Source organism: Penicillium arizonense, assembly GCF_001773325.1.
Source record: "Penicillium arizonense strain CBS 141311 chromosome Unknown PENARI_contig005, whole genome shotgun sequence".
Taxonomy (NCBI): Eukaryota; Fungi; Ascomycota; class Eurotiomycetes; order Eurotiales; family Aspergillaceae; genus Penicillium; species Penicillium arizonense.
Genome location: NW_019173282.1, coordinates 1,459,085 through 1,484,269, shown reverse-complemented (window position 1 = coordinate 1,484,269; position 25,185 = coordinate 1,459,085). Strand labels below are relative to the sequence as shown.

Genomic DNA, 25,185 nt, shown 5'->3' with positions numbered 1-25,185 from the left:
GAAGATATTCCAGTAGCCCCGATGAAATGCCCTCCTATGACGTAGCTCATGCTTGACAGTTGCCTATCTGCCGGTTCGCGCGTTTTCGAGAGCTCGCCCAAGATCTGAGTGAGACCCGTATCCTATATCTTCGTTGATGGTTTTGACCACCATATCGTTAGGTTATAAATCTAGCAAACTTTTGGCATTAGTCGATACGAACAGGAAAGTCCTGACGGTAACCCAAAGGTCGACAAGAAAATAGCGGCCGAGCTTGTGAACAAGTTATATTTGTCCTACAAGGAGCTCAACCCCGCACCGCGGACAGAAGCTAGGTTTTCAGCTGTGTCAGGGTAGAAATGGGTTATGTTGATATAACGGGGCTGTAAATGTCATGTTGATTTGTAAGGAACGATGGTATATGCTCCGTATGTAAATTGACAGTTATCACTAAATGGCTGCGTTGCGGTCTGGATGACTGAAATATACAAAGGAAAGGTGGGAGGGACAAAATTCTGCGTTAGAGATGACGAGCTACTACCAGAGGTGAGAAGTTAACCCCCCGTGAGGCAGTTGCAGGAGGCAAGGAACCCTTCAGTAAGCTCGGTGTGGTCATCACGCAAGGCAATGCCCATAAAACTACCCCCATTATGTGAAGGGCTAAAATGGGTGTTAGATTCAATCTGACTAGGCCGCAAACTGTGTACAAAAAGCTTGGAGACGAGAAGGAGTGGAACTAATAGAAGTGGCAGGCAAGGCGGTGGCAGAACGACAGGCCATATAGCGATAAACTCGTTACACATGTTTTGGGGTGGTCGGCTCGCTTGTGGGACCGACTCGCTTGTGAATTACGTTAGTTATGAGGAAATGGGCGGGCGATGAATAAGCTGGTCTCTTTGAACCCACAGTGTATCCCAAACTCGACGCTTTATGATATTTATGGCAATCTAGTTGAATTTAGCAAAACGAATCAAGTGCTTCGTGATTCTGTGGCTAGTCCAGCGTTGCCCACGGCGTAACTGTCTTTGAACCCTCGCTTTGAGCACCGGAGATTTCGTCATACTCTAGAATCTCGTCCAGACTCTCCTTGATGATAGAAATTTCCGTCAAGAAAAGTTCATCAGTGATGGTCATAGCCACGCTCATCCGAAGGCGATTATCCATTGGATATAAGAAGACTCCCTTGTGCAGAATCAGCGCCGCAAGTCTGGAAGGGTTGACACGTTTATCAGGATAGTCATCAACGACTGTAATGTTCATATCGGACCCTCGGGCGGTGATGAATTTCACAAATGGATATTTCCATGTCGAAGCTTCCCGCTCCCAGATACGCTGCATCTCAGCGCTCCTCTCTGTGAGATTCTCCTCATCGTAAATATTCAGGGCAGCGGGAACTGCAGCCAAGCCGACGGCAGTGGGTGCAAATGTAGATGCGCTCTCATATGGCTCGACTTGTCCTAGAGTATCCTCATTGCCAAGTATAAAGGAGCCGGGATATGCGCCACCACTGATTGACTTTCCCAGAGCGATGATATCGGGTTTATTCTCTGGCCCAAGCCAGTCAGAAGAAAGGAACTTGCCGGTCTTGGCTGCACCCATCCTCACCTCGTCTGAAATAAAGAGGACGTTATATTTTTTGCACATCTGGCGGACAGATGTTGCATATGCAATTTGACATTTAGCCAAATTTTCGTCATTGGGGCAAACTATAGACCCACTCAAGATGACCATGAATGCACTCCATAATCACGGCTGCAACGCGGTGGCTGTGCTCCTTGAGACATACCTCCATATCTTCAGTGTGGCCGTAGCGCAAGACCTTGCCATTAGAAGGGTTGATATTGGTCAAAAATTTGTCATTGAGGGCATAAGCTTCATAAATGTGATTTGCTTTAGTTCATTTTTCCCTTTTACTTTGATGTAAGGGTTACCCTGAAGCGTAGAGACTTACCATCCCTGGCCTTGCTTGGAGTCATTAACGGCCAGACGCCAGAGGTCAGGCCGTGATAATTTTCTGACACGCCTAAACCAGTATCTCATCTGGACGAATTTTCTTGATCGTCGTTCCCCATTTTCGCGCGACCTTGCAGGCTGTGTCGGCCGCTTCGGCCCCAGTCACCATTGCAGTGATCTTCTCATAACCGAACCGCTTACACATCATCTCGGCGTGCAGCCAAGCTTAGAATTGTTGCTGTTAATGATCAGTTACCGTGACACATATTATATATTTAAGCAAGTAACACGGGGAGGTAGGAGTAACATACAATTACTATAGGCATCTTGTATAGCCTTGGTCACTTTTGGATGGACTTGACCCAGATTGGCAGCACTGAACATGGAAAGAAAGTCAATTTTCTCATGCCCATCAACGTCCTAATTATTTGTTAGCGTTAGTGCTCTGGAAATATGTCTGCCAGGTGAACATTTTCATGTTCGCACAACCCAACAAAGGATGTTACCAGCCATCAAGATCGAACCCTTTCCTGATACAAAGAAGACTTCTAGAGGAATGAATCCCCCAGAAGTGTACTTCTGCTCTTTCGCAAATATTTGCTGGACTCTAGCAGACAGAGATTCAGTGTTCTTGTTGAGCACCATGGTGTAAGAATTACCAATGGCCCCTCAAGCAGATCAGTAACTTTGTTGTGAAGCTGGAAAATTGATTGATCAGGGCTTGAAAGACGAGGAGTAAAGCCCGAGCATGATAGCTTAATATATTTTTGGAGCTCTCTCTGGTCGCATATCAGAGGAGTGCATCTCAAGAGCCGAGTGTCGTAGTCCGGAGGCGGATAGATTCGATTGCCGCTACGGGAGTAGAAGACTCGCTGTCCCCTGCCATAGGCGACAAGAGATCGGGACCGACACGGCTCCGCTCATTGGATACTGGGTTGTGGTAAGTGATTTGGAAGCGAAGGTGAAAGCTTGGATAACGTCAACGCACGGAAAGTGACAGCGAGGCAATCACGCGAGGCATCTGTTGGTATGTGCACCTAACCAACCTGAGCGTGTCTAATGCTCGATTTGTTGCAATGTAAAGGGGCCTTTCCGGAAGCATTCCATAGAAAACATTTCAAAATACAGACAAATTGCCTCCCTGCAAAGGAGAGCGGATGGGCCCTATCTGACGCTACGGTCTAATGCGTTTCTGTATAAGACCGCAGAGACATGTGACCTGTCACGGCCCAACAATAGACTCCTTATCCCCCTTGACTGCGTGAGGTCACCAATAAAATGGTATTTTGGGGTATTATATTACAGGCAAATTGCCGCGGCTAGACAAAACAAAGCCCACCGTTGGCATTCACCGTACTGCCAGTCGACCAGCGACTGCCTTCTTCAGACAAAAATGCCACAATCTGTGCGATGTCATCAACATCTGCTATCCTTGCCCCGGCCGGGGTTTCCTTCATCTTAATATCCCACTCGTCAAGGACGGCTTGATCGGTGTCTCGTAACCACATGTCGGTCTTCACAGGACCCGGGTTGACGCAGTTGATAGTGGCACCATATTTCTGACCGAGTTCAAGGGCCCATACTTTGGTTACTCCCTCCAGCGCCGCCTTCGTCGCACAGTAAGCGGTGGAATACGAGCCGCCCATGCGCGCGATCACGCTGGAGACATTGACAATTCGGGGAGCGGCCCCAAGATACGGCAGAGCTTCTTTGACGAGGAATGTAGGAAATCGAAGGTTGCAGTCGAGGAGCTTATCCCAGAGCTCGTGGGTCATGTCGGCCAGAAGGCAGTCATCGCCCGCACCGGCATTGTTGATGATGATATCAATGTGACCCCAGGTCTCCACGCACTTGGCCACAATTCGTCGCGGTGAATCTCGGTCACCGCCGCCAGCTTGCACACCTTCTGCAGCAACACCCAACGACTTAAGGTGGTTGATTACCTCGGCCGCCTGATCGCCGGCTTTGTTGTAGGTGATGAGCACGTTGGCACCTCGCTTTGCCAGCTCAAGTGCAATGCCGGCTCCGATGCCACGGGAGCCACCAGTGACAATTGCAACCCGGCCTTGGAGAGACTTATGAGTGGATGCCATCTTCGAAGGTAGTCTTGGTGAAAATCGGCCGATCTCGAGATGTAGATTATGTGCGCAAACTAACGGAGGAAAAGGCTAGAGAGTAGAAAGAACAAATGCCGGAATAATTGAAACAGCAAGCTAGAGCGAATATATAGTACTGAAAGACTCATAAACTTTTTTTGGTTATTCCAAGTCATTGTTCTGGATCGGAAGGCTCGCTGTTGCTTGCCTCATATGTGCTTGTAACATCGAGTTCCTCGTTATCGTACTTATCAGACCGAACACACGGTGCACAGATAGGCAATTGGCCGCATGATAGATTAGATACTGTCTTTTTGTATCAGTTGGAATTGCATCAAGTTGCAACGACCTCATGAACTCTCTCGCTATCGGCTTCCAGCACTGGTGATATCATATCAAGAAGGGGTTTGATTCTATCTTTTACGTTCCTCGCGGTATCAGGCCATACCCAGGTCGAATGGTTTGTTCATGGCGGCTGAAAGGTCATGTATATAAAGAGCCATCATAGTCGTGTAATAAGCTAAGGATTACTTCAATAAACTACGTTCCAAACCTTGTCACTCATTGACCAGAACCCTAATAGAGCACCTTGCATCTTTTAGTGATGGCTACCAACACCATCCCAATCTGTTCCAGTGGTGGAAGCCACAGCCTCGGTCAATGAGATTGTCGCTGCCCTCAAGGTCGCTGGAGGTGTGATTATTCGCAGCGCAGTGTCAAAGGAAACACTGGATTAGGTTGAGTATATATTCCCTGTCTTCTATCATCCTGAATATACACTCATGCCGAGTTAGGATCGAAGTTCGACCGGGTCTAGAGAACGACACAGCATGGAGTGGTTCTCTCTTCCCAGCCCAAACCCGCCGCACCACAGCTGCGCTCTAGAAGTCGCCGACCTATGCGCGTGAAATCGTCATGCACCCGCTATTCTAGGGTGAGTAAAACTAGATGCTAACAGAAAAGCACTGGTTCTGGGCTGGTGACTAGAAGCAATGGGCCGTCTCTCGTCCGCAACTCTCCAAAACCATTGTCTTCAGCATCGGGCCCGGTGCCACAGCGCAACCTCTACACCGTGACGACTCGATCCATCAGCGTGTTCCTAAGGCTGTGGATGTGTACTCCGAGGGCCGCGAAGGTTTGCTACGCGATAGTAGCATTGGATTCTTTGTGGCCGGCAAGAAAGCTACCAAAGCCAATAGCGCCACTCGATTCATTCCAGGAAGTCACCTATGGGACCACGACGCCCCGCCAAATGAGGACTTGTGTGACTTTGCAGAGATGAAACGTGGTGATGCATTCCTGATGATGGCCTCGTGTTTCCATGGTGGATCTGCCAACACCACGGCCGATGAGAAGCGACTCATTTTCTCAACCTTTATGACCAAGGGCTACTTGCGGCAAGAAGAGAACATCTATCTCGCCGTGGATTTGGATGTCATGAAAAAATATCCAGTTGAGATTCAGAAAGTCGCTGGATACAGCCTTAGCGAGCCATTCTTGGGATGGGTGGATTCAGCAGACCCTCGCAAGCTGCTGGACAAGGAGATGCCTACCAATACCGACATGTGGACAGGCATCGAGGAGCCGAAGGAACTCATCGCGGTCTAAAGAGATCTGTTGGATTGATTGAAGATCTGTTGAGTATACAGCTAGTCTTCCACCTTATAATGGATTGATAGCAAAATGAAACCACCTTCAGATAGTTCCCCGGCGCTTCTCAAGTCTTCGTACCTAATCCCATTACTCGAATAGCTTCAATTTCATCTTCTTGATCAAAACAACCAATCAAAGACCTCATGCTTAGCATCTGACCCCTCGTCCAATAGCGGATGATAAGGGGGTCTGACCGTGCGGGTGGATATGGATCTGGTGAATGGGCCAGCAGCCCAAAAAGTGAGCACAGTCTTCTGGCATTCTCAAGCATCACAAGCCACCAAGTTCAACCCATGGGATCAGATCGGTAGGCATTGTATGTTTTGAAAATTAGGCAAGAACTTACAACCTTCTCAGAGTGAGAACAAAGATTTTTTTTTCATCGATCACTGGACTTGGGTATATGCTGGTAAAAGCGGTGTATCGTATCCAATAAGCACCCCTTCCTCCATCCCATGTTTATCTGTCGAGACATGGAGCGGTAACTTACCACTAGACGGGGGTTATACTGAGTGACCCACTTTTCCTTATGTTTTGTATTGTATTTTGGTATTATGGGCATTGGGTAGTGAAATACGTTAAACCTAATCTCTGCAGTCAAACAAATCGGGCCAATCAAAAGGCAGAATTTTCTGTCATCCGAAAATCCTTCACCCAGATTACCCAGAGAGCCTGCGCTGATTTGTTTTATTCCGAATTTGGCTGCTAGACTGACTATACTGTAGTATCGAAGATCCTCATATCCTAGTACTAAGTTACCAACACCTCGATATGGCTCTTACAAGGCCCAGTATACGTGTATCAATGTGAACTCAGCGTCTTTAGACTTGGCAATAATAGGATTATACTATTGGATTAATTCGTAGACCCTTCAGACAACAGTAATATTAAGTAGAAAGGGGACAGTTCTTATAGTATCGTTCAATCTACATATTTATATATTCATCTCAAGAATTGATTTATTAGATGTAGCATTTTAAAAGCAAAAGATTCTTTTTATTTGCGTCTTATAATATATTGCCTTTTACACTTAGTACTTAATATCAAAGCTATAGGCTGATTCGTAGTGCATAGCCCAGTATTTGTCCCAGATAGCCGACGTAATAGGGCCAATCTTGCCGTCCTTGACATGCTCACCATCAAGCGATGTGATGGGCATGACACCCCCGGCAGTTGAGCAGATGAGGATCTCATCAGCAGTGTATGCTAGTGCTGTGGGCACAACCTCCAAACGCACCTCGTAGCCTAGGGCTGCAGCAGCGTCGATGACACTCTTGCGGGAAATTCCTTCGAGAACACCACGGTCAGGAGTGTAGAGAACGCCATCTTTGATAAGGACGATGTTGTAACCAGATCCTTCGGTAATGTTGGCATCTCCATCAGTCAGGAAAGGGTGCATGGCACCACGATCATTGGCCTCGATCAAGCCTCGCACGAGATCACCCCATTGAAAATTCTTGACGGTGGGGTCCATGGAGCCAGGGGGGCATCGTCGGACAGTTCGTGAAATGACGGCGCTGCCGCCAGTACGTTGCTCCTCGGGTTCAGAAATCCAGGCGTAGGGTATAACGAACAAATACAAGTTGTTCTTAAGTTCTTCTAGCTTGCCGCTGCGAACGCTCTTAAGGCCACGGGTGACAATAAGCTCAACGTAAGCGTCGCGGATACCACTCTGGGCAACCATGTCGATCAAGATAGTCTTGATCTCCTCCTTGGGGATGGGGAATTGAAGCTGCAGCTTCTTGCAGCTTCGCTCTAGTCGGTCGACGTGATCATCGAGACGGAAAAAACGTCCATCCCAAACAGCTGGTACATCGTAAGTCAAATCACTGTGGAGGAAACCCTGGTCCAACAAAGGAATGCGAGCCTCATTGATAGGAGTGAGCTCGCCTTCGATCCAGGCGACTCCTTGAGCAAGGGGGTTGCTGCTTGCTTCAAGGACAGCGGTGCGCTTGGCATATTCGGTAAAGACTTTTTCCATGGTAGACATCTTGAAGGCGGGATATCAAGTCTGCTGATTCTCTTGATTGGGCGATGAATGAAGACTTAAATCAGGAGATCCGAAGGTATTAATAGGCACAATTATTACACATAATGATTCGAGATCTGTTGTCACTGGCCCCATGGAAAGCCATAGCGAGAATCTTTAGTGTTATCTGTACCTGTTCCTTATCTGTATCTGTTTCAGTAGCAAAAGGTGGGTAGACAATCAAGTGACAGCGAAACTCCGCAATTGTTTATTATCGAAGATCTTATCTGTCGTCGATAACAAGGCCGAGAATTATCAACACTGGCTTATAGTAAGTCACAGCGAGCTCCCCTATATCGTAAGTTACGTTAACTATCACCTCGGCTAAATGACATAATCAAGTGGCAGAAAATCAAACCAAGTATATATTTAGTGTTTAAAACCATACATTACTTTCTTGTTTTTAACCCCTCTTTTCGCCAGCCAATGTCATCGAGCAAGTCGCGTTTCTTCCTATCTGCGCCTCTTATCCGCTGACATACCAAAACCTATATCAAAACCTATTACTAGCTTGTAGTAGTTATATTCAGCAACCACCATCGCCGGGGCACCGAGGCACATGACATACACGGTGGAGCTCACAGAGCTGAGTAAGCTAGGTAGGTCAAAATTCTCAGGGGATTCCATGTATTCTATCTTCAGACGATATCTTGAGACTATCCCTGTTCTATTGGTCAGATACCCAATACCAGTCAATACCTCAAATTCCTAAAACCGACATCACTTTGTGGTGGAGATTCGGTTTGGGGAACACATGTGCAATACAATACCGAATTAACAAAGGCGGTAAGGTAAGCCCATATTATCTAACTTGGCTGAGGTGATAAGGTGATATCTATGGCCCACCGTACGTAAGTTTCTGCCATTCGTAGGTTGTTTTTTTATAGAATGTGTCGGCGCTAGATATAAGAACGCAAGGCAACATCTTTCTCGGAAAAGCCCTTACTCTTATAACCCCAACACCTGGCCACTTCAGGAGCGATCAACAGCATATTGTCGTGTGTAACAGAATAAGTTACTCGCAATGGCGCAAAAAAATGTGGTTATCGTTGGGTACGTGTTGATGGCTTGCTTTTTCCGAGTTTGTGCTGACTGTGAGTTAGTGCTGGAGTTGCTGGGTTGACAACGGCCCTCCTTCTTTCCAAGGACCCCAAATACAAGATTGTTGTAACTGCAAAGCATATGCCCGGTGGTTATGACATTGAATATGCTTCCCCATGGGCTGGAGCAAACTATATGCCGTAAGCTGATACCTTTCAAGGCTTTGGTGAAACAGTGGTTGATAAATTGCGGCTTTAGTGTTTCTTACACTGGTACCGACTCAGCAGAATGGGATAAGAACACCTGGGGTCCGCTGGAGGAGCTGGCCCGCAATCACCCAGATGCCGGTATCCATTTCCAAGAGTGTCGGATTCTCAACCGGGCCAAAGACAGCCAGTCTGCCACGGCGGCCTGGTTTGCTAAACTGCTCTCGCCCAACCCGTGGTTCGAGACGTCGTGCCCAAGGTGAATGCGCCCATATAAGGTGTTTATTCAAGTATACTTATCATTGATGTCTCAGTTCCACCCGCTTCCCAAGAGTGAGCTTGGCCCTGAAATTGATCACGGAGTTTCCTTCATGTCTGTCTGCATAAATACGGCCATCTACCTCCCTTGGCTCGTTTCGCAATGTTTAAAGCGCGGAGTCATTTTTAAGCGCGCCTTTTTAATCATATTCTAGACGCCACAAGTCCTGGTGTCCATCCGTTAGACAAGGTTCATGTTGTCGTCAACTGTACTGGACTCATGGCGAGCAAAATCGGTGGTGTCGAAGACAAGGCTGTTGTGCCTGCTCGAGGACAGATTGTTGTCGTCCGCAACGACGCTGGAAGAATGCTAAGTATATCGGGAACCGACGATGGAGACGATGAAGCGTGTTACGTTATGACAAGAGCGGCTGGTGGCGGCACAATTCTGGGCGGCTGCTACCAGAAGGGTAACTGGGATGGCAATGTTGACCCCACCCTTGCAATCCGGATTATGAAGAGGGCGGTGAAGCTCTGTCCTGAGTTGACAGACGGAAAAGGGATTGAGCATCTGGATATTGTTCGTCGCGGCGTTGGTTTGCGGCCGGTGCGAGAAGGTGGAACCAGAATCGAAAAGGAACGCATCGGAGGCGTGACAGTGGTGCACAACTATGGTGCAGGCGGAGCCGGATATCAGAATTCGTATGGGTGCTCACTGGCAGCGGTGAAGCTGATTGAGGAGGCTGTGGCTTCACAATCGAGGCTGTAGTTGCAACCCTGCATATCTTTTACTAAGCAATTCCTTTGTGCTTATTCTTCGTGTATAATATTGGCCCGAGAATTTTGACTATATAACCGGATCGCAGAACTAAGTCAATTGATTTCCTCTATGAGTCTTTCGAAGAAAACAACATTTTACAGATGTATAAAGGACTTCTTAATCCAAGTCTAACCATATACAAAAACTCGACAAACTCGACTATGACTTCCAACACCCACGACATCTAAGATTTCGAAAACAACCTAGAGGAATTAAATAACGCTGTACCTTTTCAGATATTTAATTTAAAAAGGCATTTTTCTATATATTTTTCCCCAAAGCAGAGAATCTATCAAGAATGACGGGGTGTTCAAAGTAGCATCTTGGCTCCTTGATTCGATCTCGTAATGTTGATCTCGGCATGTCAAAAGCGCGTGCAGCAGCGATCTGGGATGTTTCTGGCATTCTCAAAGTGGATCATTCCTCTAGGCTCAATGTATCCCATAATCGTATTTTCTAAAGATAAGCATCGGGTTTTCACTTTCTCCACCATTGCTCGCCAACACCTTCCGAATTCCAATGATTCTTAATCCTCCTATACCTCGCTGTTGCCTTCCAGTGTCATGTCTGCGGGGAATACGCCTCTATCTGTCTTCATCTACTTCGACTTACCTCTGTTCTCTGCATCGGGATTCTCGCCCTATCGCTAGATAACTGGGTCCATCCCTCTCCAACCCCGCATTATCGATTATCGTGCATTATCGCACACTGTATTGAAACTGATCAGCTATAGCCTATCCTCAACATCGCTCAACGTATGATTTGCGACATATGATCAGTTGAAGACTAATCAGAAATTATCGCGCTCGCTGTCACTTGCTTCTGCATGTACTGGTTTGATATTTATAAAGATCACGGGTCCTTCACAAAAGCAATTTGAGTATAACACACACTTCAACACACTATCTATCGACGCTCTGTTTCAAATGAGTCATGTCGACTGAAAAGCCTAAGCTGCGAGAGCTGCCCAAGGGCAGTTCTCCTGAGGAGATTCTCAAAATCATGCGTGAAGACGGCGGTGTTATTATCAAAAACTTTCTCGCCCCTGACCAAATCTCACGCTTTAACGCAGAGATTGCCCCTGCCATGGAGAATCTGAATGCAGGCTCCACGCATTCCGACAAGTTTATTTCGAGCTTCCACGGCAGCAACACAAAGCGCCTAACAAATCTTCCAACACTCAGCCCAACCTTCCGCACTGAGATTCTGGACAGTGACGAAGTTCATGCTATTTGCGAAAGTGTGTATAGCGAGGAATGCAAGAGCTACTGGATGAACACCGCGCAAGTGATTGAGATCGGCCCAGGAAATGTCGCGCAGCCTCTTCATCGCGACCTTGAGAATAACTACCCCTTCATTACCATGGGTGAGGCAGGCCCAGAAATCTCTTTGAACTTTCTCATCGCCTTCACCGATTTTACCGACGAGAATGGAGCCACGAGAGTTATTCCCGGTAGTAACCATTGGCCGGATTATAATGACCGCGGAACCCCCGAAATGACTATCCCAGTTGAAATGAAAGCTGGGGATGTGGTTTTGGTGTCGGGAAAACTTGTACACGGTGGAGGTGCCAATAGAACAACAGATTCCTATCGCCGGGCAGTCGCCTTCACGTTCCAACCGGGCTATTTGACACCCGAAGAGGCTTATCCCCACCTTCTCAAGCTGGATCTAGTCAAGTCCATGAGCCCGCGAGCACAGAAGATGGTCGGATTCCGCAGCCAGTACCCGAATGGAAGCCCAGGTCTGTGGCAGGTTGATTACAAGGAGATTGGCGATTACTTGGGGCTTTGAGCTGTCGTCGTAATTTTCGATATTTATATATATGGAAGGTGAATTTGGAACTGTTGGTATCACCAGCTAGGTACTGTGTACACAGTTAAGTGGACAGCATGTATGCTCCAAAAGCAGGAAGTAAATTGATTGATGTAGATCGATGTGTGTTCCAGGTCCTCGTCTAATGCCCCTGAATCCATACGGCGGGAGCCGCAGCTTAGCAAGATTACGTACATGTCTTTGCTTATTCTGACGGGAGGATATGTTCCGACAGGAGCAATGCTATACAAAATTTTAATCTATCCTAATTTCGGTAGATACATATTATACTGAGGTAGTTAAAGTTTCTTTTACATGGATTTCATTGTCGTTAGTGTTGTGATATGAGGCAGTTGCTGCTCAGAAACGAAGCCGCAACATCGGAAATAATTCCTGTCCATCTATACGAAGACCAAGTTGATTTCCATGTTTTATATATAGCCTCTTGTATCCCCTCAGAAATAAGAAGAAAACAAGCTTCCTTTTGAACTACAACAGGCCTGGCTTGGCCCGCGTCGCGCCGATCACCACTGCCACGTCCCTCCCCAGATGGTAACGTAGACTTGCCATGTCTAGGGCAGGATCGGTCCACTCGATTGGCTTGGTTTTCTGAGATGGTGCGACAGTACAAGAAACCGAAGCGGCGTCTGTGTGCATGTCAAAACTCCAATTGCAACCACTCGCGGCGATACTCACGTTGTAGCTATCTCGAGAGAGAACCAAGGCCGCCAGCTTGGGACCCTCGCCGTGACGTCCCACAAGAAGGTCGTGGGCACCGTGGACATCTTTGGTTGAGAATCCCATAGCTAGAGCATTGACGGGTAGTTGCATGCATGCATTTGCGATCGTGATCCGACCGGTCTTTTTTTCGTACTGAATGAAACCCAGTGCGCGTCGATTCTCACGCTCCGCTGGCTGGTCGGCAAGGTTCTGGTCGAAAACAACGATTGAGAGATTGTCACCGTGGTCTTCCAAGAATGGCTGGAAGCTCTGACGGTCAAGATTGAATCTTTCTATGATGGCGTCCTTCCTGCGTTGATTAGCGTTTGTCCAGCGGAAGAGGCCGGCACGTACCGATTTTGATACGTTTCCCGAAAAGCATCTGCTGGCATCCAGTCTTTGACGTAGCTGGGGGAGATGCCGAGAGACACCACGCGTCGGGGCGCTCGGTATGTAGCGAGAGTGGGTTTCTGACTCTGGAGCAGCTCACGTTCAAGCTGCTCGTTCGCCAGGGCCATCAGGCTATCCTCCTCGCTTGCCTCGGTGTCCTGATTGGTTGTCATTCTTGAATATCCCGTAGGTGAATCAAAGTGAGTTGGCTTTGGGAAGAGAGTGGACTGGAGAAGAGTGGCAGTATTCATATTCTGGCTTCCATATTGAACCCACAAAACCTATGACAAATGTTGAGCAACGGTCATCTTTGTATCCTACACTAACAGTCTTTTGATGAGGAGCAAGTGGCTCACTGCCTTGAGACTTGCATGTAGGATTGATAAGCGAACGTTCCACGCGCTCAAGTAGTTTGAAGTTGATGCTCAACGTTGACGGCGTGACTCATGTTTTGCAGGTGATGCAGTAGGCGTTCGCCCACTGCTTCCTGGTGTCCGCTCAATATTGAGTCAACATCATTGCAAAAGATCAACTCAGTGTGTACCTTGGCAACGCATTTACAGGTAACCGAAATCAGCCTGCAGAACTGTGGTCGCACAAACGATTTTTTCTCTTGTATAAGGAAATTGCTCATGATTTTTAGGCATACAGTAACTCATCAGCAAGGAAACTTGTTGGATCCACACAGTATGACCTACGCAATATTTACAAAGAGTAATAGACGGACTCTCATTCTTCTCACTAAGCGCGACGCGCAATACGGGCAGTTGCTGGTGATGTGTATGCCCTATGAGGCCTTTGGGCCGTTCTAGAAAGCGTATGGACCTCACCGAGCCAAGCTTATTTGGCTCGTTTAACAGTTGCTAAAGTCGGCAGTGGTCCCAGGAATCTAATGCTGTTTCGAGGAGCAGGGTATATCGTCGCGAATAACAGGCCAGTTGGCCCCAGGAACGCCGAAAGGAGGTCAGGATTCATCACACATCCTTCTAGGTACTTCGCCTATTCTAAGAAAATCTGGTCTGTTCCCTCAGTTCTACCATATATGTGGGTTGCTCAATGGCAAATAGGATCCACGAATAATCTCCAATCTTCTCCAGATCTGGCTCGGGAACGCGAAACGGGAGATGGGGATCTAACTTATTACTTCCGGCCATTTCCCACCATGTGAGTTGGGTTTTCGTTAGCTAGAATTTACGCCACCATACAGCTGTATAGCAAGTCCCCGTGTGCAACAGTCTTCCCTGAGAAGCACCTTGCTTTAGATCGGGCATAAAATGACCAAAAACATGTTTAGCAGTGACAATGAGCCGTTTTATTGGTTTACCAGAGGGGCCACCTGTAAATATCTATCAAGTTTTGTACAAATATATCTGGATTTAGGCATGTTGCCGAGGGTTGTGTTCTGTGTAAAGGACATGCCGGATCTGGGAAATATGTAGGTAGCTCCCTGCGCGGTCGTAAAGATAGTCGGAAGAGTCTCCGCTAGTTATCCCTAGGCCCTGAGATGATATCCAGAATTTGTCTGCGCACGTAGTAGAGATCCTCTCTGTTATACGTGGTCGAAGACAGATAGAATAGATGCTCCTTAATTGTCTAGCCCGTGATCTGATCTAGTTCTGTGAGGCGTATCTCCACCTAATATAATAGCCTAGCCGGAATAAATGCTGATATATAGAGCATTACGCCTTTATATTGAGTCGTAGGGGAAAGAAGATCTAGGCTAGGCTAGTTGAAGCCCGCTTAAAGATTCTCGGGATTAGGAAAAAGAATACACTCTATTAAAGATGGTATCGAGCCACTAGAGTTAATACGTTAGCCTCCGATAGTTAAATCTAGCAAAATAGTATCGCAATTAGTGGCTAGGAGGGGTGGCGTTATTAGGATATCGGATAAGTTAGACTAAAACTCGTGAAGGTTAATATAGTCTAGACTATAATAAGCTTGGTATATCACGTCGTGGTACAGTACTTTAGATATACCTTTATCGTCGATCTTTATGTTCTGCTGTCGTGGTTATTTGATAACTAAATGAAAGTCTTTCTGGAGAGATTGCTAATAAGGCGTAGTATAAGCGACCGGAGGCTAGGGAAGCCCTTTATAGAATTGAAAGTCTACGATAATAGATTATTACTTTCGATATAATAAAAGTGCTTTTACCTAGGTCGGGCCCACTTTTTTTTGTCCCATAGTGAAGGGAAAATGATACCTTGTGGCCTTGGAGACAAGACCAAGGCTGACCGTCAGTCACCATGCCAAGATATGTCATTGGCACCGCCTGGCCGGAATCTATTTGAGACTTCAGTTAGGTCGATAAGTATAGAAATTTAGCTTGCCAAGATACTGACGAGTCAAGGACGACTATTTAGTAAGATCAAAGACAGTCTACGAAATCGACATGCGTTACTGGTAGAGATGTCTGGGCGCAATCACCGTCTGTTGCAGGAATTTCTAATATGGTCGGGGCCGCGATAGGGCTGGTCGATGATCTTGGAAAGGGAAACGCCCATTGAGACAGGCACAGTTAGCGTGTGTATGGCAGTTCCATGTTGTCAGGCATACCTTACGAATACTGCCTGAGACCGGAATAATGGATGCTCCAGTACTCGAGTTGGTCATTATTGTATAACTTAGCATAAATAGCTATTGTAGTGGTGGAACCCGTGACAGTAGCGTATTGTCACGATCTGTACTGTATCCGGCCAATTGGAGATGTAAATGACTCTGTATTTCATTACCCCTATTTTCCACTATTTATGGGTCCATTCTAGTTACTAAGCTATGCCGTCGGATCATCTATAGACCCGGTTTCATGCAGTATTCGTAAGGTAATTGCGACACGTATTAATGGCCTGAGGTATCGCAAATGCCTTAAGAAGCTTGCATGCAGTCTTTTCTTAAGATAGCATCATCCTACCATCATCAATATGACACAATTTTTCACCAGGTTCTTCTTCCATGATATAGCTTCAATACTAGTGCGATAGTTACCTACAGAGTCTGCTCTCTACGCCTGTACTGGGCATGGGAGTGGTTGGCTGTGCTGTAATTCATATTCGCAATATACATGAATATACGAATAATTCATATTTAATCATATACTGAATAAGCATACATGTTGACTCGAAGTGTGAGGCTACTGGTATTTACCAAGGACGAATGGAGGTCAAGAAGAGGTGTATTTCACTATGTGTAGTGAGTCCATGAAGTGTTGTCTGCCCCCTCTTCCTCCAAATCTCTGATCCTATTTATACTGCTCTTCGGTGGCTTATGGGGGCCGCAATAGCAGTGTAAAGAGGAGCTAGCGGTGTAGGGATGAGGGTAGAGACGGTATAGCTGAATAAGCGCCAGCTGCACTAGGTGTTATAAACCTTTGCTCTGGGACATTTTCCTACCAACTTGTCTGTTTTCGCACTTGAGCAGAACTTCTCCTCTTTGCCTATCTTCTCGGCTCCTTGGGAACTTTCCTCCACTTCTTCGAAGCTGAACGATTTCTCCGGCAACAGATCATACACAGCCTTAGCATATTGGTGGGAAACTCTGAACAGCTGCGCCAAATATTTCACTTGGATCACGGAGTACTCCACCTTCTTAAGCGCGGAGGCAGTGTTCACATGGAGATGCTCCCGGGCTTCGCTATTCATAACCTTTTCATAGAGCGATCGGGATTGCTCGTACTCAGAGGGGCTGCCCTCATGCCAGAAATGCGACTTACGACTCACAGTGCTATCAGCAAGCTGGTATGGAGCTTCGGCAGTATCAGGGCGGAACTTATTCACGAAGCTGTTTGGTGCATACTGCGCATTTCCGGCGTGGTTCGCGTCAACTCTCATTTGACCGTCGAAGTTCAATGAAGCGTAAGAAGATGCCATGAATGGACAGTTGACTCGAGGAAACATCAGAAATACGTCTTTGCAAAGGATATGAAAACTAACCTGGAATCTGATGCCAGTTGACTCCGATTCGATGTAGTTGAGCATCGCGATAGAAGAAAGTGCGAAATTGAAGAAGAGGATCTGGGCTGTCTTCAATCCCCGGGACCATGCTGCCTGGAGAAAATGCAGCCTGCTCCACATCTCTATGGAAGTTCTCCGGGTTGCGGTTCAAAACCAGCTTGCCGAATTCGTGCAACTTAATGATCATCATGTTAAGCGAAGTGTGTACATTGGTAGATAAGAACACTTACCGGGAACTGGCTCTTGGGCCAAACTTTGGTGACATCAAATGGATCAAATCCAAGGATATCTGGGTCAGCCTCGTCCGGCTCCATGATTTGAACATGCGCAGTCCAGGTAATCTCTTCGCCATTTTCAATGGCACGCCAAAGGTCACGCTTTGAGTAATCGGGGTCTTCTCCGCTAAGTCTCATTGCTTCGTCGGCAGTAAATTGTTTTTGACCCTGATTGGCGAGGAAATGATACTTGATATAGACGAACTCGCCGTCCTTGTTAACCCTGTGAGGATGTGGGTTAGCCGTTCTGTATATGTGATAATATCCATATCAATAACCGCACCATTTGAAGGTATGGCATCCGTATCCGTGGTTATGTCTCCATCCCTGCGGTGTACCGTGATCACTAAAAAACATCATCCCGGCATGGTTACTATGTCCAATGTTAGACACTTCGCTTAACTCGCTTTTCTCTTCTGAGCCTATTCTTACCCTTCCGGTGTGTTAGCGAGGAGATCAAACAGCGAGTTATGGTCGAGTAAAAAATTCTGTGGGTTCCGATACTGGGAGCGGATGACATCCGGGCCCTGGATGGGATCACGGCAAAAGAAGACAGGCTTGAGATAGTCAGTAGCAGTAAATAATAGGAAGTATGGAGAGAAGTACAAAATTCAAACCGACAATATCATAGTTGCCTTCTCCAGTGTAAAATTTGATGGCGAAGCCACGAGGGTTTCGAGCCAGATCTGGAAACTCGCGACCCAGAGTGACAGTTGAAAATCGAGTGAACACTGGGGTTCTGAGGCCGACGCTTTTCAAGAAGTCGGCCTTTTTTACTTTAGTCAAGGTTGTGGGGAATGGTTCTTGTGTAAACCAACCTTGCAATGCGCCGTGATATCTTTAGTTGTCTCGAAATATCCGAAGGCTCCACTACCGCCTTGGGAAGGTCAGAAACATTGCGGTATGGCAGTACCAAAGACGAACTTACAAGGATGAACCATTCTCTCCAGATTCTTCGATCGGTTGAAGTGCTGCTGTTTCTGGAATAGATGGATATCAGAAGCCACAGGTATGCCTCCGACAGTCTTGCTGTGAGCTGGATCCGGGAAGGGAATGCCCTCGTTACTTGTGAAGTAGGTGCTATCATCCTCTCTTTTACCGTAGCCTTGCACACCAGTAATTTTCGCGGCTGTTCTTGCGGGGCCATCATTAGCTCCTTGGAACAGTGATGAAAGCTGGTTAGCCCTGGGGTCGATCCCCACGGAGCCAACTGCCTCGCCTAGGGCTTGAAGGGGGTGAGCGGCCATGATTAAGTCGAAATAATTGTCAATACAGGATCTAAGGATGTCTGCTGGTACTGATAACAGGTAGGGATGCTACGGCTTTTATGTTGCTTCGGAAATCATCGACCCCATACTCCCTTCCAAGTAAACCATGTAAAACCATGTAAAATCAAGAAAGAAGGAATCATTATCTTGATCTGAAGTGAACAGTAAACTTGATATTTTCACAAATTTTCATGGAAAAGATATCGAGGTAGGGTCGAGGCCTCAAGGGCTAGCATTTTGCTCGTCATTTCGCTTGCCATTTTGCTTGTCATTCTCACATCATCGATAGCTCTACGCCGCATTAGGCAATCTGCTTAGCTTGGCGCGAACCCACACTCCGCAAATACCACCAATCGTGGTGGAACAATTACTGTATTGTGGATAATGACTTAGCGTGATCCAGAAGACGTATACCGTTGGCTCGCTTTCAAAAATAGCTCTAACGGCACTTTGTGCTCAAAGCGCTGTAAAGATCCAAATATCGGATTGAATCGATGTTTTTTGAGCACACAACCGCCCGCATCACAAGTTGACTTAAACTACATGCGTAGTGATTACACGTTAAACAGCTTATCCCTCCACGGAAAATCAAAATCCAACAATTTAAAACACCTCTTCCTTCAGACAAATGACTCAAGTGGTTTATCACAGGCGGGTCCTGCCGAGTAAGAAGCGGGACGGCACCTATAAACCAATCCAGATACATTTGGCTCTTATTCCTGGTCTGAATCACAACTGCATCACGCTGGCAGCTGTCATATCGCTCACTTGTCATATACCGGATTTGCTGTATCAGAAAGTGTGGACGGAAGGGAGCAAGGTCTTGCCGCAATTTCAACTCCGTCATTATGATCCTTACCATCACCTTTCTTCTAATTCATCATGCAAATAGGTATGATCTAGACTTCAAGAGCGATTTGCTTGCATGGTTTTAGCGAAGATGTTTGTATCTTTACGTTAGAATTATCGTGAGCCTAAGAGACCATTAAGAGCTAGTGACGCATTTACCTACTATTATGACCGAATTACTGCCGCCCAAAGACTATTCAGCACCTCCATGCCTGTATTCAGCCATGTTCATCCCTACGCAATAAGGAAGGGTCAGAATCATCTTTTATACTGCCGATGTCGTCCGCAGTACCTGCAATGCTCTATAGTCCTCGTTCCCTGACGGTGTCATCATGTAGCATATTAGGCCATCAATCGCTGATCCATGCGGTAACCTTAACGGTTACCCCAGGAAGTCCACTTTCTCTGTACTTTCTTTGTTTCTTTGGTTGGCGCCTCGGAGGGGAGCAGTACGTGCAGTGGCCCGCACTTTCTGCTTTGCTCCTCCATTCTCTCTCCTACCCTTTAGAGCACATTTGCAGGCCGGATTTTTATCATTTGCAGCTTTTCTGTCCTCCAAATGCTCTTCGTTTTCCGTGATCCTACTCATTTAGCAGCGTGGCGAAAGTAATCAGAGTGACATGATATGTTCGGTTACGAAGTCGAGCCAATGAACATATGATCAAGGAACACAGGGTCTGCAAGCCAGCCATTCACATTTAAATGTCAAAATTTTTCAGAAGCCTGCCTTCGATTGCCATTCGGTTCCAAAATGACGGCTGGGTATATACAAGGCCACTGACGCGCATTGTCGTCATCTAGTATTGCACGTTAGATAGATATAAAAGAAGCCCACAATGTCCACAGTAGCTGGTAGTAGTAGCATTCAAAAACTGCAAACTTGTACCTCAGAATCTTCAAGCTTTCAACTATGTCACGTCACGTCTGTGTTACTGCCGCGGATGGCCACACCGGCTACGCTATCATGGAGCTTCTATTGACAAATGAGAACTTCAGAAATGCCGTTGACTCGGTCACTGGGCTGTCTCTTCAGCCCCACGGAGAAACTTGCAAAGAGCTATCCAAGCTCGGGGCTAAGATTGTCGCACACGAGCCGGGTCGACTGAGAAAGATGGTGGACTCCCTTAAAGCGACCGGCGCAGATACATTGTGTCTCATCCCTCCTGCACGCGAGGATAAGCTTGACCTGACTTTGGAACTGATCGATGCTGCGGAAAAGGCAAACGTACCTAACGTTTGCTTCATCAGCTCCGCTGGCTGCGATCTTGCGGAACGTAATAAGCAACCAAGACTGCGAGAATTCATCGACCTGGAGACACGTGTTTTGTCCAGCAAGGGCAAACCATCCACGTCGACCGGCCACTCTCCAGTTGTGATTCGGTAGGATGGTATTGTTCAGGGAAGTTGAACTTTGCTAATTTGGGAGCCCAGTGCCGGATTTTACGCCGAGAACCTCCTTCTGTATTCCCAGCAGGCGCAAGAAGAAGGAGTACTTCCCATTCCGCTTGGATCTAACCATAAGTTTGCGCCAATTGCATTAGGGGTAAGTAATCATCATTCCCAAATGAACATTTACTGACAAAGTCAATAGGACGTCGCCCAGGTTGCGGCACACGTCCTCTGTGGAAAGGGGAAACATGGATTTAGCGATCAACACCGTGGCCAATTAATCGTGTTGACAGGTGAAGTAGCCTGGCCCGTGAAAACTGTGTATCGGCGCTAATACCACCCAGGGCCAATGCTGGCGACTGGTGATGAACTTGCTTCTGCTGCCAGCAAAGCATTAGGACAGGAGTTGAGATTTGAAGATATTTCGGAGTGCGTGAAATCAAACCTTTCTTTTGCCAATCCATACATACAAAGCGTGGGCTAACGATAGTTGCAACTGTCAGGTCAGAAGCGAAGAGAGTCCTTCGGTCCCAGTCAGCCAGTGATAATTCGGAGCAGCAGTACTTACTGGAGTATTATTCTCTAGTCCGTGAAGGAAAAGCGAACTACATCTCGACTACGGCTTTCCACGATATCACTAAGTCGCACCCCCAAGAGCCAGACGACTTCTTCAAAGTTTATGCCCAAGAGTTTCGTATGAAAAGGCTGCCGAAGAAACGCAAGACTGGTGGGAAAACTTGAGTGTTCTGACTTTGAGCAACAGTATCGGAACATGCCGTGGTGCAAAAATGCCAGCCATATAGTACACAGTTTATTCCTTTCAATGATTTTGTCGATGGGGCTTTGTTCGCAACCGTAATTCAGTTGCGTCCGTCCGTTATGAAGTATGTGTTTATTCATTGACAGTATTTGACCTTACATGTTGTGTCCAGCGCGGTTGTTGAGCTATCACCGGAAGAAATTGTCACATAAGGATTCTCGTTTATTAAGGCCTTCTGCGTATTGTGAATTTCGATTGAACACGGTATGATGCCGCGGAGTACTTCAACTATTTCAACCAGACATTTAGCTCCGGCAAGTTCGCATTGATCAACAAGAGCTATGTAAGGGGTCGAATTATCCCGTCATATACAGACTTGAACTACGTAGACAATGCGGAGATTGTTCTCAGGGGAAACGAAGCCCAAATTCATAGTAGATGACTGGTACAGCAGAAATAGCGTTTAAATTAGCGAGCAGCCAGTGACCTTTCTCGCACGCGAACCGATTCGCTCTAGATACTTGTAGTGAATAGATGCCCGCCAAGAACCCACGAAAGGATGGAAGGACGTGAAGGCTGTGAGTCTTGGCATCGATTTTTATCAGTTTCAAGAAAGCTATGTATGAAAAACCCCGAAACCGGCTTTTACTTTACTCGAGAAAGACATAACAGTTTAACCCTCTGAATCCCACGCTTTGTTTCTCGGAACGTGCCCGAAGCCACGCTAATCCGATTTAAGAAAAGGCGTAAATAATTTATTTTTCTAATAATGCCTCGTTTTCCTCCTCCTGTATTTTGTTAATAGCCTAATTACTATAGTATTAATTAAGAAGAATAACCTAGACTTATTAAGCTATTAATTAGAATTAGAATATAGAGGTTGAATTGGATCTTTAAATCTCTTATCTCTCCCTGTACGGGGACCAAATCTTTTAAGCTTAAGTGAGTCTCTTTAGCATACAAGCTATCTATAAAAGTTCTGGTTATAGGGGAAGAATCATTGTTTCCTTATAATCATCTTCCGCAATTCTTTCGGCACGGTTCGACACTTTTGATTTAGTTAGTTAATATAGGTAAGTTCTGAACAAAAGTTTTCAAATTAATGTTACATGTTGCCTTAAAAGGTGAGGATAGGAGTCCGGAATATATTGCTAGAAGCAATCTCGGACCTATTGTTCAGATTAGTCACTACATATTCAACGCTTGCTCGCGCTACTTGTTTATAACCTTCCTGACGTATGAATTGCGTAATTTAAAGCCGGTGGCAACCACATAACGTGATGACTGGTTATTCAAGATATTGGTCTAGAACTAAGCTCGACATGTGAAGTCATAAAAGGCACGGGCTATCTAGGAATGCGAGAATGAAATTGCACCTAGGTGTCATGAAACCAACTTTGCTCCTGTGGGCAAGCATATAAAGGGCTGTTCAAGTGAAAAAGGGTACAAAGTTCAAGTATTGGGTGTAATTTATTGCAAGAAGGGTTTTAAGGTATCTTTCATTATTGCTAGCCGAGTGTCGGCGACAAACCTGTCAGCGCTGGACAAGGCATCATCATCACTTCATTTGTAAATCAACCTTCCGGGGCGTCATTTACAAGCACATGATGTAGATTCACCGTCATAACGCTCATAATATCAACGGCGCAATCAATATTTATTGCTAAAGTGATATCCTCGTCTTGACATTTCTCCATCTAATCCACTCTACCCCCAATACGGACGCTTAGCATCATGCAATCAGCGCTTAAGCCGGTTATTGGCCCTAGAAAAGAGACCCGTGACCTCACGGGCCGTGTTGCTATTGTATTAGGTGGCGCATTGGGTATTGGGTGAGTGGGAAACAACGAGAGGCCGAAAGAGGTGGCTTCGTGCTTTGCTAACAGGCAGGCAGCTACGAAATATCTCGGGCATTTGTGTTGAATGGCGCTCGTGTGATCATGGTTAATCGAAAGGAGGACCAAGGTGATGAAGCAATCAAGGCAATTAAAAAAGAAGTCGGCGATGATGCAAATATTGAATGGATTCCATGCGACATGGGAGATTTGAAGCAGACAAAGGACACTTTCGCAAAGCTACGGTCTGAGGAAAAGCGACTTGATTTGGTAGGAAAATCCACCTACATTTTATTGCCGCCGGTTAACTTATATATATAGCTGGTGCTATCCGCTGGTATCAATGCGAACCAGTACGGCGAGACGAATGACCGAATCGACCGCCATTTCCAAGTAAACTGGCTGGGCCAATTTTATGTCTGCAACCTGCTTTACCCACTGTTGCACAAAACGTCCAAGTTCCCCGACACACCTGCCCCCCGAATTGTATTCGAATCATCAGAGCAGCATCGCGCCGCACCGAAAGAAGTTCACTTTGCTTCACTTGATGAAATTAATAACGACAAACTGAGTCCTACTGAGCTTTACGGCAGGTCCAAACTTGCAATCATCCTAGGAGTAAAGTACGGTCTCGTAGAGCGCGTTATTAAACCAAACAAGGACAACATTTACGCGCTCTCTGTGCATCCAGGTGCTGTAAGTTCGTTAAGATATGAAGATGAACTTGCGCCATGACTAACAACTAGACTAGGTCAATACCGCCATGCAGCAGCAATGGAAGGAGGCCTACCCAGGTTTGACGGGAAAGCTTATCACAACAGCTATGCTTGCGGTGGGGCGTGATGTTGAACAAGGCTCATTCAGCGCGTTGTATGCCGCAACGAGCCCAGATATTGAAAATAAAGGATGGAATGGATACTACCTGACGGACCCTGGTCAAAAGGGCAAGGAATCTGTTCAAGCTTCTGATCCCGTTCTGGGAGCCGCCCTTTGGGATTTAAGCCAACGAATCATCAAGGAGAAGGTTGGCGACGACGCCGTCGCAGACTGGAGCGCAAGTGTTTAGGATATGTTGGTTTAGGGAAGAGAGGCAAAATGGCAGAATTTTAAAGGAGATAATTGGGTAAGGTCCCGGCTGATTGACCTAGGAAACAAAAGGATATGGCTCTAGCGATGCTTTTCACTACTTCAAATCAGTACCTGAATGTCAAACTATTGTTGTGGGCAGCGGATATATGCTGGCGATTACTAGTCTAAATTTTGCTCTCAACATTGTTTTCACTCATGGAAATCATAGAGCGTGACTGTTTGAATGCTCATTGTAGGTATTGATTACATGTAGATAACCCGAAAAGTATTGATCATGCAACTGATACGGGCTAGCGCCGTCACCGTATCTCTCTCCCATCATCACGGAAGTTTCTTACCTCCAAGTCTCTCTGCCCTCAACGCAAGGAAGCTACATGAAGCACAACTGGTATTCTACAAGACCATCACCACGTACATGGTATAGTCTTAGGTGGCGGCCACTACGGATGGTGACCCTTTTTTTTTCTTCTTTTTTTTCCCCCGTGGTTGCCACTGCTGTACTGGAAATTGCATAGATACAAGCAAGCTCACAGGCTTGTGGAGTCCCCCCCAATTTCCGGACTCTTAAGCGATTGCCAAGATCTACTAGTCGAATGTTAGAGCAAGCTTAGGCTCCAAGCACAGCCATATGAAACATCTCCGCCGCTAACATGAATGTTGAAGGACGGTTGATTTCTGATGGGGAATTTGATTGGTTTTGAACACTACAATCAAAACTATATCCCGCATTACCGCTAAATACTAGTTCCTTGGCCAAGAGACCCTAGCAGTCTAGCATCTCAGGGATTCCTCCCGCCGGACTCATAG

At 46.4% G+C, this 25,185-nt stretch overlaps 11 protein-coding genes across 11 annotated transcripts; 5 read left to right on the top strand and 6 right to left on the bottom strand.

Moving 5' to 3' along the window:
• Positions 1-972: 972 nt before the first annotated feature.
• Positions 973-1,955, bottom strand: PENARI_c005G05848 (uncharacterized protein; the record flags this gene model as incomplete). Its single annotated transcript, XM_022629767.1, has 3 exons — positions 973-1,589; positions 1,687-1,851; positions 1,931-1,955. The coding sequence occupies 3 exons, from the start codon at positions 1,953-1,955 to the stop codon at positions 973-975; spliced, it is 807 nt and encodes a 268-aa protein (XP_022490429.1).
• A 174-nt stretch (positions 1,956-2,129) lies between these two features.
• Positions 2,130-2,577, bottom strand: PENARI_c005G11244 (uncharacterized protein; the record flags this gene model as incomplete). The annotated part of the gene is made up of 3 exons (XM_022630038.1): positions 2,130-2,170; positions 2,244-2,352; positions 2,419-2,577. The coding sequence occupies 3 exons, from the start codon at positions 2,575-2,577 to the stop codon at positions 2,130-2,132; spliced, it is 309 nt and encodes a 102-aa protein (XP_022490400.1).
• A 674-nt stretch (positions 2,578-3,251) lies between these two features.
• On the bottom strand, positions 3,252-4,025 carry PENARI_c005G04372 (SDR family NAD(P)-dependent oxidoreductase; the record flags this gene model as incomplete). The annotated part of the gene is made up of 1 exon (XM_022629709.1): positions 3,252-4,025. The coding sequence occupies one exon, from the start codon at positions 4,023-4,025 to the stop codon at positions 3,252-3,254; it is 774 nt and encodes a 257-aa protein (XP_022490504.1).
• A 901-nt stretch (positions 4,026-4,926) lies between these two features.
• On the top strand, positions 4,927-5,636 carry PENARI_c005G01845 (uncharacterized protein; the record flags this gene model as incomplete). The annotated part of the gene is made up of 2 exons (XM_022629596.1): positions 4,927-4,962; positions 5,016-5,636. 2 exons carry the CDS (start codon positions 4,927-4,929, stop codon positions 5,634-5,636), a joined length of 657 nt encoding a protein of 218 aa, XP_022490181.1.
• A 1,075-nt stretch (positions 5,637-6,711) lies between these two features.
• PENARI_c005G10190 (aminotransferase class IV) lies at positions 6,712-7,671 on the bottom strand (the record flags this gene model as incomplete). The annotated part of the gene is made up of 1 exon (XM_022629989.1): positions 6,712-7,671. The coding sequence occupies one exon, from the start codon at positions 7,669-7,671 to the stop codon at positions 6,712-6,714; it is 960 nt and encodes a 319-aa protein (XP_022490500.1).
• A 1,063-nt stretch (positions 7,672-8,734) lies between these two features.
• Positions 8,735-9,984, top strand: PENARI_c005G08996 (FAD-dependent oxidoreductase; the record flags this gene model as incomplete). Its single annotated transcript, XM_022629927.1, has 6 exons — positions 8,735-8,763; positions 8,814-8,951; positions 9,010-9,216; positions 9,272-9,330; positions 9,431-9,917; positions 9,978-9,984. The coding sequence occupies 6 exons, from the start codon at positions 8,735-8,737 to the stop codon at positions 9,982-9,984; spliced, it is 927 nt and encodes a 308-aa protein (XP_022490087.1).
• A 984-nt stretch (positions 9,985-10,968) lies between these two features.
• Positions 10,969-11,829, top strand: PENARI_c005G00019 (phytanoyl-CoA dioxygenase family protein; the record flags this gene model as incomplete). Its single annotated transcript, XM_022629518.1, has 1 exon — positions 10,969-11,829. One exon carries the CDS (start codon positions 10,969-10,971, stop codon positions 11,827-11,829), a length of 861 nt encoding a protein of 286 aa, XP_022490523.1.
• A 510-nt stretch (positions 11,830-12,339) lies between these two features.
• Positions 12,340-13,133, bottom strand: PENARI_c005G09079 (uncharacterized protein; the record flags this gene model as incomplete). Its single annotated transcript, XM_022629933.1, has 3 exons — positions 12,340-12,459; positions 12,547-12,880; positions 12,925-13,133. The coding sequence occupies 3 exons, from the start codon at positions 13,131-13,133 to the stop codon at positions 12,340-12,342; spliced, it is 663 nt and encodes a 220-aa protein (XP_022490196.1).
• Positions 13,134-16,313: 3,180 nt separating this feature from the next.
• PENARI_c005G01901 (catalase) lies at positions 16,314-18,435 on the bottom strand (the record flags this gene model as incomplete). The annotated part of the gene is made up of 8 exons (XM_022629601.1): positions 16,314-16,843; positions 16,893-17,088; positions 17,144-17,411; positions 17,472-17,561; positions 17,621-17,745; positions 17,810-17,956; positions 18,007-18,065; positions 18,117-18,435. The coding sequence occupies 8 exons, from the start codon at positions 18,433-18,435 to the stop codon at positions 16,314-16,316; spliced, it is 1,734 nt and encodes a 577-aa protein (XP_022490289.1).
• A 1,780-nt stretch (positions 18,436-20,215) lies between these two features.
• PENARI_c005G06371 (uncharacterized protein) lies at positions 20,216-21,435 on the top strand (the record flags this gene model as incomplete). Its single annotated transcript, XM_022629799.1, has 5 exons — positions 20,216-20,685; positions 20,737-20,848; positions 20,897-20,987; positions 21,039-21,123; positions 21,198-21,435. 5 exons carry the CDS (start codon positions 20,216-20,218, stop codon positions 21,433-21,435), a joined length of 996 nt encoding a protein of 331 aa, XP_022490295.1.
• A 1,753-nt stretch (positions 21,436-23,188) lies between these two features.
• Positions 23,189-24,355, top strand: PENARI_c005G00920 (short chain dehydrogenase/reductase family protein; the record flags this gene model as incomplete). Its single annotated transcript, XM_022629560.1, has 4 exons — positions 23,189-23,286; positions 23,349-23,559; positions 23,611-23,985; positions 24,041-24,355. The coding sequence occupies 4 exons, from the start codon at positions 23,189-23,191 to the stop codon at positions 24,353-24,355; spliced, it is 999 nt and encodes a 332-aa protein (XP_022490343.1).
• Between the last annotated feature and the right edge of the window lie 830 nt (positions 24,356-25,185).